Consider the following 22,849-nt stretch of genomic DNA (forward strand, 5'->3'; position numbering starts at 1 on the left):
TTTCTCCTTGCAAACTTAACCATCCCGCGTTAGCGCAGCGGAGTCAACGACAGCTAAGCCACATCTCTCATTCCACCAGAAGAAGAAAACAATGCCACTGACTGCAGGTGCACCGAGTTTACTCTAAGATTGACACAAACCATCGCCATCTCATCTATGTGGAGCAGGACGGGACAGGTGCACGGAGTGCGGGGCGACATTACAAAGAATACAAGACCACAGACCCGCTTCGTTTTAAAGTTTGAAACCGCATAAACACTGAGACGCTGCGTCGTTCATTCTTCTCCGCTGGATTTCGGGCGCGTTTCTCTGTGCGTAAAAACGCAGGAGCATCGGCAAATTCCAAGAGTGAATTCATTACAACATCACAAGCTGCGCGGGCAAGAGTGTGCGCTGCAAACACAACAGCAAGAGCGTTTCTACACAAGTGCACTGATATTTTGCATCTTCGTATATGACAACTCGTGATTGCATCCATCACCAGATGGCTGAATTGATTTAGATGATCACTGGCACTCGATCTAGCTTGGGAATCATAAGGAGAGGACAATGTTGTTGAAGGAATACCGGATATGCATGCCACTAACAGTGGAAGAGGTAAGTTCAGGAAGTTTATATTTAGTGATGTGATGTTGAATAATATATGCAAAACAATTAATTCGATATATGCATTAACTCATTTGCAGAAGCAAATCAGAGTGGCGTGTTCACGCCAGTGACTTTAACTGTAGTCAAATATAATTTTCGCCTAATTTAGTTTGAATTCATTCCAGTTTTATTGTTTGTAACTTTTCGCTTTTTCCCAGAGAAACAGTACAGAAATCCATCATTAAATCCACTTGGTGGTGCTGTGGAACTTTGCGTTCCCGTTACACTTTGACTGAGATTGGATTGGTTGTTGTTGTTCATTTAGTGTGATTTCAACATTGTTTAAATGTACTTTTAACTGGAAACGCATTTTATAGTGTACGTATTTTATACCGACTTATTTGCCTTTCAAACCAGCTCGTTCACTAATAGAGAGTGACACAACCTTTTATTCTATAAAGTAAATGAAAGATTAGCTCCGTTCTGATTACATTACATGGGTTTGTTTGGATCCTCACACAACCCCCTAATAGTATTACGATAACAATTAATAACTTGTAGCCTGTTTAAACTCAGTCAGTCCACTGGAAATGGGACGTTAAGGAATGTCTGAAAGAACGAATTAAATCAGATTCGGAGTTTCAGGCTGTGTCTATATTAAGCCCACTACTAAAAGTTGAAAGAATTAACTTTATTGGCATTTAAAACATGATTAGCTCTTTGAGATGTTTCAGTGTGATAACTGAAGGAAAACAGAGTGGTTTAGCTCAGTGTATAAAATCGAAAGTGTCCTTCTCCCTGCTGAAAAAAACAGCTAAAACCAGCCTAGGCTGGTTGGCTGGTTTTAGCTGGTTTAAGCTGGAAGTAGCTGGTTTTAGCTGGTCTCCCAGCCTGGCCAAGCTGGTCAAGCTGGTTTAAGCTGGTGGCTTTCCAGCCTGACCAGCTAAGACCAGCCTGGCCAGGCTGGAAAAATGGTCAAAACCCCTCTAAAACCAGCCTGACGACCAGCTAAAACCAGGCTGGTTGACCAGCTATAACCAGCCAACCAGCCTAGGCTGGTTTTAGCTGTTTTTTTCACCAGGGATGGCGGCACTGAACGTAAACGAAGCCACTGAACCAAACGAAAAACACGTATTTTGCTGATTATCGCTGTTGAAAATGGTCAGTTATTGTCACGTTTTGGCCTGTACTAATTGGTCAGACTGGAAAAAAAAAAACATTTGAAGTACTATAGACTGCTAAAAGTTATAACAAATCAAGAAGAAGAGCGCAAAAAAGGCATTTGTGTTTGGCCAAACTGAACTAGGATTTTCAGAGCAAGAGTCTTGAAAACATTTGTTTGTTCTTATCATTTCCGGTCAGGTAGGTGAAATATTAGGATTATATCTTAATTAAAACTGCTTGTATGTATCTTTACCACCTATTAACTTTAGTTCCTCAAAATTAGTCGTTTAGATCAGTATAGAATGGAAAGTGTCCTTTATTAAAAGTAAATCTATCAGCGGCACTGAATGTAAACAAAGCCACTGAACCGAACGAAACTGACATATTTTGATGATTATCGCTGTTGATGATAGTCAATTATTTTCATGTTTTGGGCTGTACTAATTGGCCAGACTGGGAAAAAAACATTTGGAGTACTATAGACTGCTAAAAAGTTATAACAAATCAAGAAGAAGTGCAAAAAACTGCCAAAAAGGCAGTTGTGTTTGGCCAAACTGAACTAGGATTTTCAGAGCGAGAGTCTTGACAACATCCATGTTTGTTCTTATCATTTCCGGTCAGGTAGGTGAAATATTAGGATTATATCTTAATTAAAACTGCTTGTATGTATCTTTACCACCTATTAACTTTAGTTCCTCAAAATTTGTAGTTTAGATCAGAATAGAATAGAAAGTGTCCTTTATTAAAAGTAAATCTATCTGCCATATTGGCAGCACTGAATGTAAACAAAGCCACTGAACCAAAGGAAACTTGCTTGTTTTGCAGATTATTGCTGCTAAAAACAGTCAATTATTGTTACGTTTTGGGCTATACTAATCAGCCAGACTGGGAAAAACATTTGGAGTACTATAGACTGCCAAAAGTTACAACAAATCAAGGAGAAGAGTGCGAAAACTGTCTGAGGAACAAAAGGCGTTTGTGTTCGGCCAAACTGAACCAGGATTTCCAGAGCGAGAATCTTGACAACATTTGTGTTTGTTCTTATCATTTCCAGTCAGGTAGGTGAAATATTAAACGGATATCTTAATTAATACTGCTCGTACATATCTTTGCCACCGATTAACTTAAGTTCGTCAAATATTGTTCCCTTTCCTGCTTACTAAGTCCTTCTCTATTTGATTTAGCAGCTTCCACACATTTTTTTCCATGGTTCGGCTCATAAATGAGCAGAACAACGCATTCAGTAGTACATTAATTGTGCAATCCATGCTGTTGTTTACATCCGAGTATCGCCAGTATGGCCTTGCATTCGTGTAACTGAGCAAACCATGACGTAAATGCAAACCCTCTATAGCAACGTCTCAAAACGCTTTTAATGTGATCTAAACATTTTCTGTTCCCACTAACGATGGTACGAATATAGTAGCAGAAGCATATGCGCATAAATCTGCATCCCGAATAGACTGACTGAATGTAACTGTAATTGGACAGAATGGATTTGAGCAGAGACTATCAGATCTATCAGCGCTTCTTAAGTAGAGTGGCTGCTGTCTTCATGTGGCTTTGTGCTTTTGCAGCCCATCTGCTGACTGACAACACAGCTGCATCATCATTAATATCCATGTTTTAATAAATCTAGGTACCCAATCATTTGTATACTGTAAACAGAGTAAGTTAAACCCCGAATTAGTCTAGCATTCTGATGTTTTTGTTTCTTTAATAGACTTAATTTCATTTCGCTTAAGGGAGAGGCATAAAATATCATTATAAAACAATTACCGTATTTGTGATGTGTTTGTGTACACGGGCCTGTGTTTTAATAAGCGGGAACAGCCATCTGCAAGCGTTCTGGATGATTGATTTACCTAGCAACAGCTGAGACTGGTAGTTAAAATCTGTTTGATCAATTAAAGGTCTCATGAGAGGTTACTGAGCTGATAGCACGATTACAGGTTGTGGCATCCCAGATGTCTTCAAATGGCGGTTGCATTTAACAACCTCATGTTTGACTGCCATCAAGGACATTTTTTTTGGCTCTTGGAAACAAGTGTTATATATATCTGAGCCACCCTCTCTGTAATGAACAAACATTTATCGTAACATTTCTCATCCTTGAGTGATAAAGACCTCTAAGTCACCTGCCAGACTTAATTAACTATAGATAATCAGCTGTGGAGGGATGCCAGAAAAATGACTGTGGTGATAAAATGAAAGCACTTCTTTTGAGCTTTACTTTAAAACGCTAGTAAGGTTTAGATATCATCTCATCCCATGGTTTAATATATTAAACTTTGATTCAGCGCATTGATTTTTTTTAAAAAATGGAAAAATAATCTGCTCAAAAAAGGTAAAGGTATGAAATATGCTCTATTTTATTCTTCTGTAATTGCAAAACGTTCATGCATTTAAGGGGTTAATGGCGACTAACGTTCTGACGATTAATCGAGTAATCAGATAACTATAATACTTTTTTTGGAGGTAATAAGACATAATATTTAAATGAAATAAAAATATTTAAAGTATATGTATAATAGCAATGAGGCAAAAATAATTGGTTTAAATAAAGTATCAAAAGCATGTAATCATATGGTTTTATTGAACAAAAATACATAATGTATTATAAACAATAGAACTAATGTATTTTATGCATTATAACAATTGCCTGCAGATGGCGCCAATGGCCTGACATTTGTTTTTTACACTTTACTGTGCAATCTAATCCTTGTTTAATAGTGACTAAACAACATTTAAATCAAATGTCCACTTAATCTTAAATTTTTGGTCATTTCCTTGTGACAGAAATGCTATAGCCACTGTAATTTTTTGAATATGTGGACATCAAAACATGTAAACTCAGAGCGATCTTTTATTTTGAAATCACGATGAACAATTAGCATATTGAGATAGGGATGTATTCTCCTGTGTTTGCGTAGTTTTATAAATGAATTGCCTTAAAAATCTGATGAAATGGTGAACATTGCATTCCCAGATGAACATTATAATATGCAGAGATGAAGTCTGAGATGCTCCACACACACAAAAAAAAATGATAACGTTTGTGCGGAGCAGCATTTACTGTGAACAGACACACACATATGTTACCTACACGCATGTAAATAATTAAAGCACATATATTTATTTAACTGAATCATAGCATTTGTGAGTTCACAATAGCATTAGTGTTTATTATGACGTTTAAAGCCTTGGAAAACAGTCTAATAATGCGTTTCTTGGATTCTCGTCCCACTTCCAGTATTTTGCCGCTTACTTGACATGGGCAAAATGCAATCAAGAATTTTTTTTAAATTGAGTACTCAAATTGAATCAAGGAATTGTGACAGCCTTTGTAGTAAAAAGTACAAATTATGAGCACACTTGAGCATAAAGGTCTTTGCACACTAAGTCCAAAATTCTTGTTCGAAATTTTCGCACGTTAAGAAATAAATACACACTCCGTCATAAATTCGGATCAGGTTTGATTTTCTGCTTTTTCGCATCCATAGCATTGCATTTTGAAAGTAAAGGATGTATAAAAATGTGAAAAAAGGGAATATGACTCTTTGTGCAATGACCTTATGTCTCCATTTTCTTTCCTTTTAATCATATTGCTGTTTAGGAAAAAAACATAATGATATTAAAGAGATCTCAATTAATTTGACTTTCCTACATTGATAGTTTTTGCTCTAAATATTTCTGTTAAATAATGATACTGTCATATCTAATGAGTGTCAGTTTTGTTCAGCTCTGTTGCAGCAATTATTATATCTCAACTATGAAATAAATACAGTACCATCTTTATTAGGTGAGAAATTGAGCCGTGACCAGCTGAGCCTCAGGGGCTTCACAGGTGAAAGGAAAGACGCTTTCTTTGATTTAATTGGACGTTTTTCTGCTGAAACTCAAGGTTCTCTTAATAATAGGTTGTAATGACTTTTACTAGACAGTGAGCAGATGAATCTTCTCTAATCAAGCGGGCATAAAAAAGCTTCAGGGTTTTACTTGAAAATAATGTTGCATCGCTGTTCCCACAAAGGTGGTTTGAAAGCATGTAGAAAGAAAGAAAATGCTTTTATTTTCTAAAAGCATGTTATCGATCTTATTGTGACTAATAATCTGTCCAGTGTAAAAGCTGGTTTGACCTTGTGATTTTCAATCAGAATATAAAAAATGGATCTTCTGATGAAATGACAGACTCTCTGCAGCAATTAAATACTTTTTTTAAAATAAACCACTGTCAACAGAGCCATTGTGTTTTATGTTTGGAAGGATAGTTCTTATTTAAAGGGTTGCCATGTCCACTTGCTATAAGTATTTTCGAGCTTGGCTCATAAAGCGGTCAAGTTTATGGAGTTATTGAAGTGGGCAGGTGTGGGTAATGGTAAATCTTTGTCTCATTTTTAATATCCCATTTGGATTTATTATGGTTTATGTTCTAGTTTGCTGGGGAGTTTTCTAGCAAGATCTGGCAACAGTAATAAGTCAAGGCTCATAACTCCTCATAACTTTGATTTTCTACACAAAAGAAATGACGGAAAGGAAATCTGGATTTATTTTGGTGGTGCTGGGGACCAGCAAGCGCCGAGTGCATCATCATCATCATCATCATCATCATCATCATCATGCGCTGTCAGCACCATCCTCCATTTCAGCAGCGTCTTCTTTTATTTGTGTACTTATTTTTGGCCAACAGCTTCTGGATGTGCGTCTGAATGTGGCTGTCAGTAGCTGAATCAGTGTTGACTGGAGGGTGGCTGGTTCCTGCATTACTCAGATTACTTGTGCTACCAAAAGACAGATTTTTCTGAGCATATTGTGTTTTTGGATACTGGCCTTATCATACGATACTGGTGTCACCTTCTTAGAAAACTCAACTTAAATAGCCTGAGACTGTCTTGGTCAACAAGACCATCTTGTTAATGTCGTTATCTAACTATGGTTGGAAGTTTCATCATTGCCAACATGTTTCAGTGAATCTGTGTTTTCTGAAACTGGAAATTTCGCCAACAGACTTGCAACCTTGTGTGGCTGAAACAACAGTTATAGACCTGTGCTTACAAGCATGATTTCTTGTTACTATGATGCATCCAAAACCACATACTGACTAAGTAGGTACTGCATTTGAATTTGAACTCATGACTGTAAAAAAAGAAGAAAGCTGATTTCTGTGAATGTGTGAGACTTCCATAGGACTTGCATAGATCCTGCTCTTGAGTAAAAAGCTATGCAAAAACATGCAGTACGGAGTACTAGAAACTTGATCTTTAATTTAGGGCTGCACGATTAATCGAAGTCGATTGTCATCCGCATTTTGTCAGTAAAGCCGGTTCTGTAATCAGTAGTGCTTTCAGATGGAGCAGCATTTACTACACAGAGCCGTACTGTCCTCCAAAGGCAAAGTGCAATAACTACACATTTGGTCAAAATTGAGTTAAGGCTTAAAATGGACTTTGTGACAACTGCTTTGTCTCATGGCAAAGTCTCCTGGTTTAATTTTGTCCCGTTTCAGAGAAACGAGAATGTTGTTTCAGAGAAACGAGAGTGTTTGACTAGCTGTCAAAAAACTTTAAAGGCATTTTTCTCAGTTTCAGTGTTCGCGTAGTTACCGCACTTTGCCTTTGGATGGCGGCGTAGTTCACTGATAAGCTACGCAGTTTGGCAAGAGAATGAAAGCATTGTTTTGAAGAGTGTGCATGTGCTGTAGTACCCCGGAGGACCTGTATTTAGGGTTCGTTTACACCACATTGATGTACTAAGAATTTTTTCTTTGCTCTTTTAAAAAGTTATAAATGCTGTGTTATGTATGCCAGACGAATAGATGGTGATCTCACACTGAACACTGCACATTTTGTAGTTTACAATAGCAGAAAAAAGCAGCGTGGAGTGACGTTTTTGGGACACATCTGATAAGTGCCCTGACTCGGCTTATATAAACACCAGCATTGACTAGGGTGGCCGTGATCAGCTCCGGTGGCCATGTCTGAGCCATAATGCTATGTGAATAAGGGGTTATCCAAGCATTGATGGCAAGGAAAGCTCCTTATACTTGAGAGTGGCCACATATTAAGTGTTTCTTGGAGGTTATAGTACATAAACAAATTATCATGTGACTTGAGAGTGGCCACATATTAAGTGTTTCTTGGAGGTTATAGTACATAAACAAATTATCATGTGACTTACATAAAATAAATGCGAAAAAAACCATTGCAGTTTTATGATATATTCCTTTTTCAAATTTACTTGTGAGCAGTGTTGTTTTTGACAACCATCTTAGATTTAGTCTTAGTCTTTTGGACTAAAATGCTTCTTAGTTTTAGTCAAATTTTAGTCACTTCTATATGTGATAGTTTTAGTCCAATTTTAGTCGACGAAAAGTCAAAAAGGTTTTAGTCTAGTTTTAGTCGACGAAAAGTCAAAAAGGTTTTAGTCTAGTTTTAGTCAAAAAAAGGGAAAAAAGTAGTCTTTTAACAAATTAATGTAGGTCAGTGAGTATTTTGCTGTTGGGTAGTGTCACTTATAAGTTGTGAAAATAGCAGATCTATAGTTCAACACAATGTGAGCTTCCGGATCGACTATTTTCACCAATAATTACAATAATGAAGGAATGTTTTAGAACATAAAAGACAAACAAGGATGGAATGCTAAAACGGCTTGCCATACTAGTATAGCAAAGAGTATTTAATGCTAAAACGGCTTGCCATAGCATCAGATACTTTTTAAGTTTTAATTGGCATGCACAATAAGCGGAAATGTCATGCATTTTAAACGTCTGACGGACCACCCACTAACATTTTCATCTATTCTCGTCTCGTCAACGAAAACTCACACACGTCTCGTCATGTTTTAGTCATCAACGAGCCATTTTTATCTCGTCATCGTCTCGTTATCGTCATGAAAAAAAGTGGCGTCAACGAAATGATTTCGTCATCGTCATCGTTGACGAAAACAACACTGCTTGTGAGCGTGAAAACTTTTTTGCTATATATGGGAGTTTTTGTGAAATTGACGTTTCTATTGGCTGTATTTTTAATTTGCAATTTCAATTTGCGCAATTTGAAGGGTAATGGTAACATGGCTGATAGCTATGTTTCCACCCTGTTTTATGCAAAGTGATGAAAAAGGGCAAGTTTTGAAAACAAAACTCCCTTAATTTACAAAAAAGTGTTTACTTCCCTTTTTTTTATGTGAATATTGAGAGATGGAAACGCATTTTCTAAGTTTTAACCAGCGGGCCAATCTTGTTGTACAGCATCTGAAATGTTATGGTCATTTGAAATGTCAGAGCAAAGTCTGTCATAAAAATATTTCTATATATTTGCCTCCAGAACTGTCCGACGCTACAGAAAGAGCCGGCATTCGCCTCCGAAAGTAATGGCCGTATTTATGTTTTGTATGTCCACTCGCAAGTAATTTTTCTTATATGACAACTGTTTTATTCAGTGGCTTCTCCTACTTTTCTTAGTGATATTTAGTACCAGTTTGTCAGGGAGTGACGATTTAGATCTCTTTTGAATAGTCACAAAATGTTTTATTCAATTATATTTGATGTTCTGTTGCAGGTTAACTTTGGATGGCAAAAGCTTGCACTTTGAAACCTGAAAATTTGAAGAGTTTTGAAGTTTTCACCCTACTACCTGGATGACGTCATTAATGATAGTCCTATATTGTCAAACTAACTTTGTTCAATGATGGATATGTGACTAAGTTTACTGAAGTTTTGGGAAACAGTCATAACTAGCTAAATTTTTTCAGTGATGCCTTGTACTTTTGTAGTTAAGCACTGAATAACATTTTTGTATGGAAAATGCACCCTGGGTCGACTAAAAGACTAAAAGGTTTGGTCGTTTGCTCCACATTTCCAGTTTTCATAACGCTCTTTATGGTTTATTTTTGGCTGGAGAGCCTAATGCATTTTGCCAGACGACTTATTTTATAAATACAGTGTTTTCAATTTGGAGGTAAATACTGTTTTTCAGGTAATTTGAAGTTCATTCTCCATTTGAGAGATTTGCAGAAATGCTTGTGTAACTAGATGTAGCGAATGCTGTTTTTCTGTAAAACTGACTGTTGTGATGTTAGGGAATTGTAGGATGTTAGAGTTGCTTTGAAGTTGCTAAAGTGGCTTTTAGCACATTTCAAGGTGGTTGCTGGGTCATTGCTGTGGTGCCTGCTGTGAAACACTGTGAGTGTTTGCTTACAAGGCCATGTGTTATTCACCAGTTCATTAAGAGGGTACACAAAATTCACAAATAATTTTTGTCTTCTTTTGGCATTGATTTGCGAAACAATTCCTGTGCACTTGTAATTCACTGTGTGCATTTTTGATTTTGTTAGTCCACCGACTATCTACTCAAACCAATCAGACAGACTGCTGCACATTCTTGGTCCAACCAGTCATGTTTAATAATTGGATCTCATTCTTATTTATTCTATTTGTTTGGAAATATGAAGCATTTCCTAAGATAGAAATGTCATAGTTCCTTGTATATCCATCAGTCATAAAACCTTATATCTTTGGTATCGCCCATCTCTAGTTTCGAAGCTTTCATCGTTCAAACATTGCTTTCAAACTCCCTGCCTGTCTTTCTTAAAGCTCTGTTCATAATCAAGCCTTTGTGTTCAGGTTTTTTTTCAGTGGAACATCTTATCAGCATGTTGTTTCTTTTGTAACATATCACAGCTTCAGCTCACAGTAAATTTATTCCAAATTGTTTGAGCAGCTCTTAGATCGAACTGGAAACATCTAAAGTGAATCCTCTGATCTTAATCCATTACCGCAGGCTGTCAGCGGGCATTCAAAGAAGAGCAAGACCTGACAAAATAACGTTAGAATAACATTTTACAAACCAAAATCTAACATCCTGAGAATGTTCTTAACATTCTGGGAACGTTCTACAAACCAAAAAATAAAATGAATAAAACTAATGTTCTGGGAATGTTATAATAATTAACTTCTGGGAATGTTAGGGGAATGTTAGAATATCATTCTAAAAACCAAAAACTAACTTTTATTAGAACCAAAAACTAACAGTCTGGGAACGTTAGAATAATGTTCTACAAACCAAAATGTTCTGAGAATGTTAGATTAACATTCTGGGTATGTTCTACAAACCAGAAACTAACATTCTGGGAACCAAAAACTAATGTTCTGAGAATGCTAGATTAACATTCTGGGAATGTTCTACAAACCAAAAACTAATGTTTTGAGAATGCTAGATTAACATTCTGGGAATGTTCTACAAACCAAAAACTAACATTCTGGGAACCAAAAACTAATGTTCTGGGAATGTTCTCCAAAAAAAAAAGAAAAAAGAAAAAATGATGTTGTGGGAATGTTATAATAATGTTAGGGGGGCATTAGAATGTAGTTCTAAAAACCAAAAACTAACTTTATTAGAACCAAAAACTAACTATCTGGTAACATTAGAATAATGTTCTACAAACCAAAACCTAACATTCTGAGAATGTTAGATTAACATTCTGGGAACGTTCTCCAAACAAAACAAACAAAAAAAAATGTTCTGGCAACATTATAATAACTTTAGGGGAACATTAGAATATAATTTTTAAAACCAAAAATAACTTTATTAGAACCAAAAACATTCTGGCAATGTTAGAATAACATTAGAATAAAGTTCTACAAAACAAGTTACATTCTGGGAACCAAAAACTAATGTTTTGAGAATGCTAGATTAAAATTCTGGGAATGTTCTACAAACCAAAAACTAACATTCTGGGAACCAAAAACTAATGTTCTGAGAATGCTAGATTAAAATTCTGGGAATGTTCTACAAACCAAAAACTAACATTCTGGGAACCAAAAACTAATGTTCTGAGAATGCTAGATTAAAATTCTGGGAATGTTCTACAAACCAAAAACTAACATTCTGGGAACCAAAAACTAATGTTCTGAGAATGCTAGATTAACATTCTGGGAATGTTCTACAAACCAAAAACCAATGTTTTGAGAATGCTAGATTAACATTCTGGGAATTTTCTACAAACCAAAAACTAACATTCTGGGAACCAAAAACTAATGTTCTGGGAATGTTCTCCAAAAAAAAAAAAAAAAGAAAAAATGATGTTGTGGGAATGTTATAATAATGTTAGGGGGGCATTAGAATGTAGTTCTAAAAACCAAAAACTAACTTTATTAGAACCAAAAACTAACTATCTGGTAACATTAGAATAATGTTCTACAAACCAAAACCTAACATTCTGAGAATGTTAGATTAACATTCTGGGAACGTTCTCCAAACAAAACAAACAAAAAAAATGTTCTGGCAACATTATAATAACTTTAGGGGAACATTAGAATATAATTTTTAAAACCAAAAATAACTTTATTAGAACCAAAAACATTCTGGCAATGTTAGAATAACATTAGAATAAAGTTCTACAAAACAAGTTACATTCTGGGAACCAAAAACTAATGTTCTGAGAATGCTAGATTAAAATTCTGGGAATGTTCTACAAACCAAAAACTAACATTCTGGGAACCAAAAACTAATGTTCTGAGAATGCTAGATTAAAATTCTGGGAATGTTCTACAAACCAAAAACTAACATTCTGGGAACCAAAAACTAATGTTCTGAGAATGCTAGATTAAAATTCTGGGAATGTTCTACAAACCAAAAACTAACATTCTGGGAACCAAAAACTAATGTTCTGAGAATGCTAGATTAACATTCTGGGAATGTTCTACAAACCAAAAACTAATGTTTTGAGAATGCTAGATTAACATTCTGGGAATGTTCTACAAACCAAAAACTAACATTCTGGGAACCAAAAACTAATGTTCTGGGAATGTTCTCCAAAAAAAAAAAAAAAAGAAAAAATGATGTTGTGGGAATGTTATAATAATGTTAGGGGGGCATTAGAATGTAGTTCTAAAAACCAAAAACTAACTTTATTAGAACCAAAAACTAACTATCTGGTAACATTAGAATAATGTTCTACAAACCAAAACCTAACATTCTGAGAATGTTAGATTAACATTCTGGGAACGTTCTCCAAACAAAACAAACAAAAAAAATGTTCTGGCAACATTATAATAACTTTAGGGGAACATTAGAATATAATTTTTAAAACCAAAAATAACTTTATTAGAACCAAAAACATTCTGGCAATGTTAGAATAACATTAGAATAAAGTTCTACAAAACAAGTTACATTCTGGGAACCAAAAACTAATGTTCTGAGAATGCTAGATTAAAATTCTGGGAATGTTCTACAAACCAAAAACTAACATTCTGGGAACCAAAAACTAATGTTCTGAGAATGCTAGATTAACATTCTGGGAATGTTCTACAAACCAAAAACTAATGTTTTGAGAATGCTAGATTAAAATTCTGGGAATGTTCTACAAACCAAAAACTAACATTCTGGGAACCAAAAACTAATGTTCTGAGAATGCTAGATTAAAATTCTGGGAATGTTCTACAAACCAAAAACTAACATTCTGGGAACCAAAAACTAATGTTCTGAGAATGCTAGATTAAAATTCTGGGAATGTTCTACAAACCAAAAACTAACATTCTGGGAACCAAAAACTAATGTTCTGAGAATGCTAGATTAACATTCTGGGAATGTTCTACAAACCAAAAACTAATGTTTTGAGAATGCTAGATTAACATTCTGGGAATGTTCTACAAACCAAAAACTAACATTCTGGGAACCAAAAACTAATGTTCTGGGAATGTTCTCCAAAAAAAAAAAAAAAAGAAAAAATGATGTTGTGGGAATGTTATAATAATGTTAGGGGGGCATTAGAATGTAGTTCTAAAAACCAAAAACTAACTTTATTAGAACCAAAAACTAACTATCTGGTAACATTAGAATAATGTTCTACAAACCAAAACCTAACATTCTGAGAATGTTAGATTAACATTCTGGGAACGTTCTCCAAACAAAACAAAAAAAAAATGTTCTGGCAACATTATAATAACTTTAGGGGAACATTAGAATATAATTTTTAAAACCAAAAATAACTTTATTAGAACCAAAAACATTCTGGCAATGTTAGAATAACATTAGAATAAAGTTCTACAAAACAAGTTACATTCTGGGAACCAAAAACTAATGTTCTGAGAATGCTAGATTAACATTCTGGGAATTGTCTACAAACCAAAAACTAACATTCTGGGAACCAAAAACTAATGTTCTGAGAATGCTAGATTAACATTCTGGGAATTGTCTACAAACCAAAAACTAACATTCTGGGAACCAAAAACTAATGTTCTGAGAATGCTAGATTAACATTCTGGGAACGTTCTCCAAACAAACAAAAAAAAAAAAAATACAAATGTTCTGGCAACATTATAATAACTTTAGGGGAACATTAGAATATCATTTTTAAAACCAAAAACTAATTTTATTAGAACCAAAAATCTGGTAACGTTAGAATAATGCTCTACAAACCAAAAACTAATGTTCTGGGAATGTTAGATTAACATTCTGGTAACGTTCTCCAAACATAAAAATAAAAATAAAAATAATGTTGTAAAGTAATGTTAGGGGAATGTTAGAATAGTGTTCTAAAAAACAAAAACTAACTTTATTAGAGACAAAAATTAACATTCTGGGAACGTTTTCAAAAATAATAATAATAATGTTCTGGCAAACGTTATAATGACGTTAGGGGAACGTTAGAATATCGTTTTAAAAACCAAAAACAAATGGTAACTAACTGGGAACATTAGAATAACGTTCTGGGAACCGAAAACTAACATTCTGGGAACCAAAAATTGTTAGCTGGCAAGGGCACACGTAAATAATGGGATAATGTGAAGATTGTTCGCTTAAATCAGAAGTTGAAGTCTAATAAATGTTAAAATTGGTAGCTCTCAAAGTTCTCAAATTAAATCTGTTATAGTTTAGAGTATGGAGTGAAGAAACTTACCACTAATAGTGTCTCAGCATATAACCAACAACATTTTAGTCTGTGCAGACAAGGATGTTGGCAGCGTGTGCATTTTGGCAGACTGTGGATTCTCTTTCATTAGCCTTGATTCATCTTTTTGTTTCTGTGTCATCTGTTTGTTTTATCTTTATTCATTTATATCTCGTCATGTACAGTGTGCTCTCTTTTGCAGATAGATAGATATCTGTATTTAAACTGGCTATTTTCCCCTCATTATCCTCTAAACTTGTATACAGATACTGCTCCAGAGGAAGATTATATCTTTGATATATATATATATATATATATATATATATATATATATATATATATATATATATAATATTGTTTTTTTGTTTTTCCCTCTCTCTCTCCTAGTCTATTTGAACTGGCTGTGGCCCTTGAGCCTGCAGTAAATTGAAGGTCAGAGCGGTAGACAGCTAGCTTTTGTTGTATTATGAAAGAGCTCCTGCTGAAGTTAATGTTGAGGCTGTTTGCAGGTCTCACACACATTTGCTGGTGGGCACGTGGCTAATGGATCTTGTCCCAGTCCGGCGTTTATGTCCGTCCCCATCAGTCACATTCTCTTAGCGCTGAAGTTTCCGTCGGCTGCGGTTGGCCAATCTACTGGCGGCCCAGGTCGTTACTCAGTGTTTCCCTGTGAGAAGTATTTGACCCTACACCTATTTGAGGTCTGCCCACTGGCACCCTGACAGGAACACAAAGGTTACAGATGAAAGTGAGGAACTTTAGTGGCAGAGCAAAGGCAAATATAGCCTGACACACAGGGCATAATGAGAAGAAAGCGTCTGGGCGATCTCTGATGCCTAAAACATGACTGGGCTTTAACATCACATAGATAACCTCCATAGTTTTCTGTTGTTTATCACTGTGTCTATTTTCTAACAACACCAAAAGGCAGCTTATTGATTACTGATTAACTTATAAACTATTACTTATTATTATTATTATTATTATTATTATTATTATTATTATTATTTCCTCTGTTCTTGATATTATTTTGAGTACATCAGCTGTTTGAAGTAACAATAATAATAATAACAATAATAATAATAATATATTTATTGTAAATTTCTATTATTTTGTGTCCATCAGAAGTGTTTAGCTTTTAATATTAATAATAACTTATTATTATTTTGTATTATTCTTCATATTATTTTAACAAATTATTAATAATAATAATTTATATAATAATAATAACAAATTGTAAAAAATAATACTTAAATAATTAATAATGTATTATTATTATTATTATTATTATTATTATTATTATTATTATATTTCCTCTGTTCTTGATGTTATTTTGAGTCCATCAGCTGTGTTTGAAGTAATAATAATAATAATAATAATACATTTTTATTGCGCATTTCTTCTATTATTTTGTGTGTTCAGATTTGAATATTAATAATAATGTTATTATTATTTCATCTTATTCTTCATATTATTTTAACAAATTAATAATAATAACAATCATTTTATATAACAACAACAATGAATTTAATAAAATATATTTATTATATTTTCTCTGTTCTTAATATTATTTTAAGTCCATCAGCTGTGTTTGAAGTAATAATAATAATTTTGTATTGTACATTTCTTCTATTATTATTATTATTATTTCATCTATTAAGCCTGTCATATTATTTTAGCTAATTATTATTATTAATAATAATTGTATATTTTTATCATAATAATGAATTCAATATAATTTTATAATATATAATAATAATAATAATGAACAATAATGCATTTTATAAAATGTATAGAATAATAATGAAATCATTAATAATGTATTATTATTATTATTATTATTATTTTCTCATTATTTTATGCTCATTAGTGGTGTGTTTAAATAACAGCAATAATTTTATTGTTATTGATGTTTATTATTATTATTATTATTATTATTGTTGTTGTTGTTGTTGTTGTTGTTGTACTTCTATTATTGTTTTGTTTCCATCAGCAGTGTCCAGATTTCAATATTTATAATAACATATTATTATTATTATTATTATTATTATTATTATTATTATTATATTTTTTATTATTTTTCATAATAATTTTCTATGAAATAATAACAACAGCAGCAATACATTTAATAACAGTAGTAGTAATAATAATATGTAGTAGTAATAATAACAACAACAACAACAACAACAACAATTAATTTAAAGTTATAAAAATAGTAATGAAATCACAGTGTGTTTAGATAACAACAATAATAATGTACATTTTATTATTATTGTTGCTGCTGCTGTTGTTGTTGTTGTTATTATTGCTGCTGTTGATGTACATTTCTGCAGTTGTTATTTTGTCTGTGTCAATTTTATTGATATAACATTATTATTATTATTATTATTATTGTTATTTTAACAAATTAATAATAATAGTAATCATAAAAATTGTATATAAATGAATAACAACAAAAATAAATGTAATAATAATAATAAAATAATTAATAATGTATTATTTATATTTTATTATTATTTTTATTATTATTATTATATTTTCTCTGTTCTTGATACTTTGTGCCCATCAGCTGTTTGTTCAATAATAATAATATTTTTGAACATTTATGTTGTATTTTAGTGTCTACAGATTTATTATTAATATCTTTATTATTATTATATGCTCATCAGCAGTGTGTGTTTAGATAACAACAGTAGTAATAATAATAATAATAATAATAACAATAACAATAACAATAACAACAATGCAATTTTGACTACTACTTCTGTGCCCATCAGCAATGTGTATCCAGATTTTATTATTTATTATTTATTATTGTTCTGTGCTAATTTTAAAGTCACTTTAAAAGGCTTCAGATCGTATCCACCTGTGATGGCTGCGTCTTGACGTCCTCTGTGAACTCACAGTTGCCCAAGAAGATTCCTTCATCATCTGTCACTGATTCAGATTCACATCACAAACGAGAGATGGAGCTGAGATTGGACACAAGCACCCTGAGGCGCAGACTGATTTTATGAGGTGTGAAGGATTGAGGGCCAAACTGATGTCATTGGCAGTGATAGAGAAGAACCGTTGAGTGCTTGAAGATGATGCTTGCACTGGTAATGAGGTGCTGTTTGTTTAATGGAGAAACGCCCACAGCACTTTTCATTGTCTAGATTACAGAGGACAGAATACAAAGCACTCTTATCACGTACATGGATTGCCACAATGCCATTCATAATGCAGTGTGGTAATATTTGAAATGCATGTGTTTGAAGGTCACTACGATGAAACAAAAGCTCTGAAACGAGCGTGTAGTGATTGGAAAGAAACCTTGAATGGTCTTATACACACACAGTTATGTTAATATGCCAGTCATGTGGTTTATTTACATAAACACTGTTACAGTTGAATAAAAACTGGATGTGTCAGTTTAGCCTAGTATTTCCATTTTGCATAAAAGCTCATGTTGACAGCACGTTAGTCTTTAGGGATGTGCACGAGTACTCGATTAATCGATTACTCGAATCCATCAGCGACGATCGAGCATGAAAATGACGATCGATTGACCAAAATTTGCGGGGCTTCAGTTGCCGTTGTTTTAAAGTAACGGGAGAAGCGCATCCACTACTTTATCATTGGCACGTAGTTCAAGCTCACATGCATTTTGTGTAGATAAATACAATTTGTAATGTAACATTTACATATTTATGTATCTAGGCTATGATTAATTTTATATACAATGCGTCATGTAGAAAAAGCGCTTCAGCTTCACCTCATGCTGTTATTTCTTTTAAATGTTTACTGTATACTGTGACACAAACGCCCTGCCCCTTGCTTAAACTCCACCCCCGATTAATCGAGTACTCGTTTCTCAAACCTGTGGATTAATCGAAATGAAATATGATCAGAAATGCCCATCCCTATTAGTCTTAGTTAAGCTTAGACTTTACTAAATGAATGTGTCAAACAGACAGAATGCAATAGGAACACCATTTTTTTGTGTTTCTTGTTAGACATTTAGGCCCGGTTTCACAGACAGGGTTTAGACTAAGCCAAGATTAGGCCAAAGTTCAATTAGGACATTTAAGCAATTTTCATAAATGTGATTAGAATCAAAACATTACAGGTGTGCATCTTGAGACAAAACAAAGGAACTAATATATTTTAGGATCAATCAGTGCAATTTTATTTTAGTTGGAACAACTCAGATTTACATTTTAGTCTAGGACTAGGCTTAAGCCTTGTCTGTGAAACCGGAGGCTTAAGTTTAAATTCTATGCATAAAGAAATAATTGTGTTTTTTTATAAAGTAGTAATAGTAAAGGGAATATAAATATGTTCTGATGAGTGATTGTGCGTTCCTTCTGCCTCTGTTCTCACATTTAGTCTGTTTTTTAAATTATAATTTTTCATTTAGTGATTTTAACTTCTATTTTCAAATACTAAGCAATCACCTTAATTTGATCTCTCTAATAGATAGATAGATACATTACTTTACATAGATACATTCATCATATTTGTGAGAACAACAATGGGCAGAGTGTGAAATAACATTTTGTAAGTAATGGATTTTTTTTTTTTTTTCATTTGAGTAATTAATTTATTGAACAAATAATCCACAGATTAAAGCTGTGACCTTGGTTATTATAGTTAATTATAACTGAACCTGAAATAAAAAAAATCATTACAAAAATATATAAACATCTTTTTATTTAAATTTTAAATTTTCATTTAGTTTATCTTAAGGTACTAAAATAACTATATATGTCTAGTAGTGTTTGTGTATAGTGTTTATATATAAATTTAATGTCTCAGTAGTAATAGAAAAGCCTTTATTGGCTATTACAGCAATCAAATGCTTCCTATAATTGCTGACCAGCTTTTTGCATGTCTCCATTGGTATTTTTGCCCATTCAACTCTTTCAGGTTGAAGGGTCTCCTTGTCATCACCCTGATATTTAGCTCCCTCCACAGATTCTCAATTGGATTTAAGTCAGGACTCTGGCTGGGCCACTGCAAAACGTTAATGTTTTTGTCTGCTAACCATTTCTTGACCACTTTTGCTGTGTGTTTTGGGTCGTTGTCGTGCTGAAATGTCCACTGGTGCCCAAGGCAAGTTTCTCTGCAGACTGCCTGATGTTGTTGTTGAGAATTTTGATGTATTGCTCCTTTTTCATGGTGCTGTTTACTGTGATTAGGTTCCCTGGTCCACCGGCTGAAAACCACACCCAAAACATTAGGTTCCCACCAGCATGTTTGACAGTGGGGATGGTGTTCTTAGGGTTGAAGGCTTCTCCTTTTTTACGCCAAATGAAGGCTACATCATTGTGGCCAAACTATTCAATTTTTGTTTCATCTGACCATAAAACAAAAGACCAGAAGTCTTCTTCTTTGTCCAGATGAGCATTTGCAAAGGGGCAAGTGCGCTTTTGTGTGCCTTATCTGGAGAAGTGGTGTCCTCCTTGGTCTGCGTCCTGTGAACCCAGCGGTGTGCAGTGTCTGTTGGACTGTCTGCTTTGAGATGTTGCCACCAGCAGAGCCCAGATTCATCAGGATGGTCTTGGTGGTGATTCTTGGATTCTTTTTTTACCTCTCTCACTATCCTCCTGGCCAGCACAGGTGTCACTTTTGGCTTCCAACCACGTCCTCTGAGATTTTTCACAGTATGGAACGTCTTGTATTTTTTAATAATACTTGGTACTGTAGCCACTGCAACTTCAAAACATTTAGATATGGTCATATAGCCCTTTCCTGAACAGTCACAATGCGCAACCGCAGGTCCTCAGTGAGCTCCTTTGTCTTAGCCATGACTGTCCACAAACCAACAGCAGAGAGCCTGTTTTTCACCTGTTGAGTTGATTAAAACAGCTGTTCCCAATGAATCAGGGTAATTAGGAAGCTTGGACTATTTGGAATGGTATAGAACTTTGGATTTTCCCATAGACTGTGACAGTTTGCAAAGGGTGTGAATAATTTTGTACATGCCACTTTTTGTTCAAATGTAAATAAAAGCTGAGAATTTTTTTTTTCCACAATGATGCCTCTTGTACATCGTCTTATTATCTTTTGATTGAAGCCTGTCATTTCCGGTCAAAAAAAACCTTGCCAGGGGTATGAATAATTTTGGGCTTGACTGTGTATATATATATATATATATATATATATATATACACACACAAACTCAAACACTATATAAACTACAAAACATGATAAAAGCAACAAAATTGCTAAAAGTTTTACTAGAATTAAAATGAGTATGGAAAATCTAAAAATAATGACTAATCTAAATATTAAAAACTATATATATTTTCTATATATAGATCGATGACTGTATGCCAGTTTTTCTTGTCCTGCTATAATTATGTTGACAATAAGTTTTGGTTTATATGTGACCCTGGACCACAAAACCTTAAACTTAAGTGGCACTGGTATATTTGTAGCAATAGCCAACAATACATTGTATAGGTCAAAATTATTGATTTTTCTTTTATGCCAAAAATCATTAGGATATTAAGTAAAGATCATGTTCCATGAAGATATTTTGTAAATTTCAATATCGTACATTTGTTAAAATTTAATTTTTGATTAGTAATATGCATTTGCTAAGAACTTCATTTAGACTAATTTAAAGGCGATTTTCTCAATATTTTTTTGCACCCTTAGATTCCAAATTTTCAAATAGTTGTATCTCGACCAAATATTGTCCTATCCTAACAAACCATACTTCAGTGGAAAGCTTATTTATACTTTGTATAAATCTCAATTTCAAAAAATTGACCTTTATAAGTGGTTTTGCGGTCCATGGTCACACATCTGTAGCAAAGCTACTTATAATTGTCTTATAATTGTCTTACCACTGTCATACTTTACTCACGTCATCATTTCTTATGTTATTTTCAACCTGTATGAGTTTCTTTCTTCTGCTAAACACAGAAGAAGATATTTTTGAAGAATGTTGCTAACCAAACAGCTGACGGTAGCCATTGACTTCAATAGTATGTTTTTCACACCCAAAACCAAGGCATTCAAAAGCATTACTTATTAAATGCTGAATATTTCAGCATGGATAAAATAGCATGCATATTTCAGATCACACTGGGATGTAAATGAAGACTCAGGCTGACAGGATAGAGAGGGATATTCCTGTCTTTTACTCCCTTGTCACTTGTCGCCTTTCACTGAAGCTGAACTCTGACATGAAAAGCAATGGATTTCACCAGAAACGCTGTCAAAGGACAGCAACTGCTTCTGAAACACAAAGCACAACTGTCACGCTTGTGTAGAGCTGTTTGGCAGAACGTGAGTTGAAGGTTATCACGCGGATCCGAGACGCCAGTGAGTCAGCCGGCACTCGAACGCTTGTGTTCTCCTACACAAGGCCAACTAATGAAGTCTTCCAATCAGGAAGCCCCCTGACTCTTGGACACGCTCATCAAATCAGAACAGGTCTGCCTGTGAGAGAGCTTGGCTTTGTGATTGCCTCTCTTGCCACCACTTTAATGTGTTGATAAAAGTGGCCGGCTTCCTTCAAGGGGATCCCTGGTCTTTGCCGGCTGATGCCATCAGCATTCTGTAAGGCGGCTTCTGCTCTTGGTCAAGGCTTTAATTATGACCGGCCTGATTAAGAGAGACTTTCTACGCATATTTTGTGGACAGTCATTTGCAAAGGGGTTTGACGTGAGACTTGAGGCAATGATTGTTTGAGTATATTGTAACTAGTGGTGTGCGATTATGTACAGTTGTGCTAAAAAATGTACATGCCCCTTGCAAAATATGCAATAATTTTATCAAAATAAAAGGGATCATGAAAACGGCATGTTATTTTTTTTTACTTAGTGCTGTCCTGAATAAGCTATTTCACACAAAAGATGTTTACATATAGTCCACAAGACAAAATAATAACTAAATTTGTTTGTCCTGAGCAGTTCAAATGTCTGTTATTCTTCTGAAAAATCATTTATCCTGCACATTATTTGGTTTTCTAGCATCTTTAAACTCCAAAAGTGACTGTATGATTTTGAGATCCATCTTTTCACACTGAGGACAACTGATGGACTCATACACAACTATTACAAAAGGTGAAAACATTTATTGAGAAGGCAACAAATCATTAGAGCCAGGGGTGTAAACTTTTGGAATTGGATGATAGAGTAAATTATACTTATATTGTTATCTGAGAAACATGTAAATATTTAAGTAGCTTCTGAAGTGCAGTACTAAATTA

General features: G+C 34.1%; 1 protein-coding gene across 1 annotated transcript in view; it reads left to right on the top strand.

The window, feature by feature from the left end:
- Positions 1-22,849, top strand: part of pitpnc1a (phosphatidylinositol transfer protein cytoplasmic 1a) — a 125,458-nt gene continuing 102,609 nt past the window's right edge. Inside the window, exon 1 of the mRNA XM_073833926.1 lies at positions 1-597. Within this exon, the coding sequence (XP_073690027.1) occupies positions 550-597 (48 nt within the window). The 5' untranslated portion in view covers positions 1-549. The remainder of the gene's footprint in view (positions 598-22,849) is intronic.

The sequence above is a fragment of the Garra rufa genome, chromosome 1 (assembly GCF_049309525.1).
Source record: "Garra rufa chromosome 1, GarRuf1.0, whole genome shotgun sequence".
In the NCBI taxonomy this organism is placed as follows: Eukaryota; Metazoa; Chordata; class Actinopteri; order Cypriniformes; family Cyprinidae; genus Garra; species Garra rufa.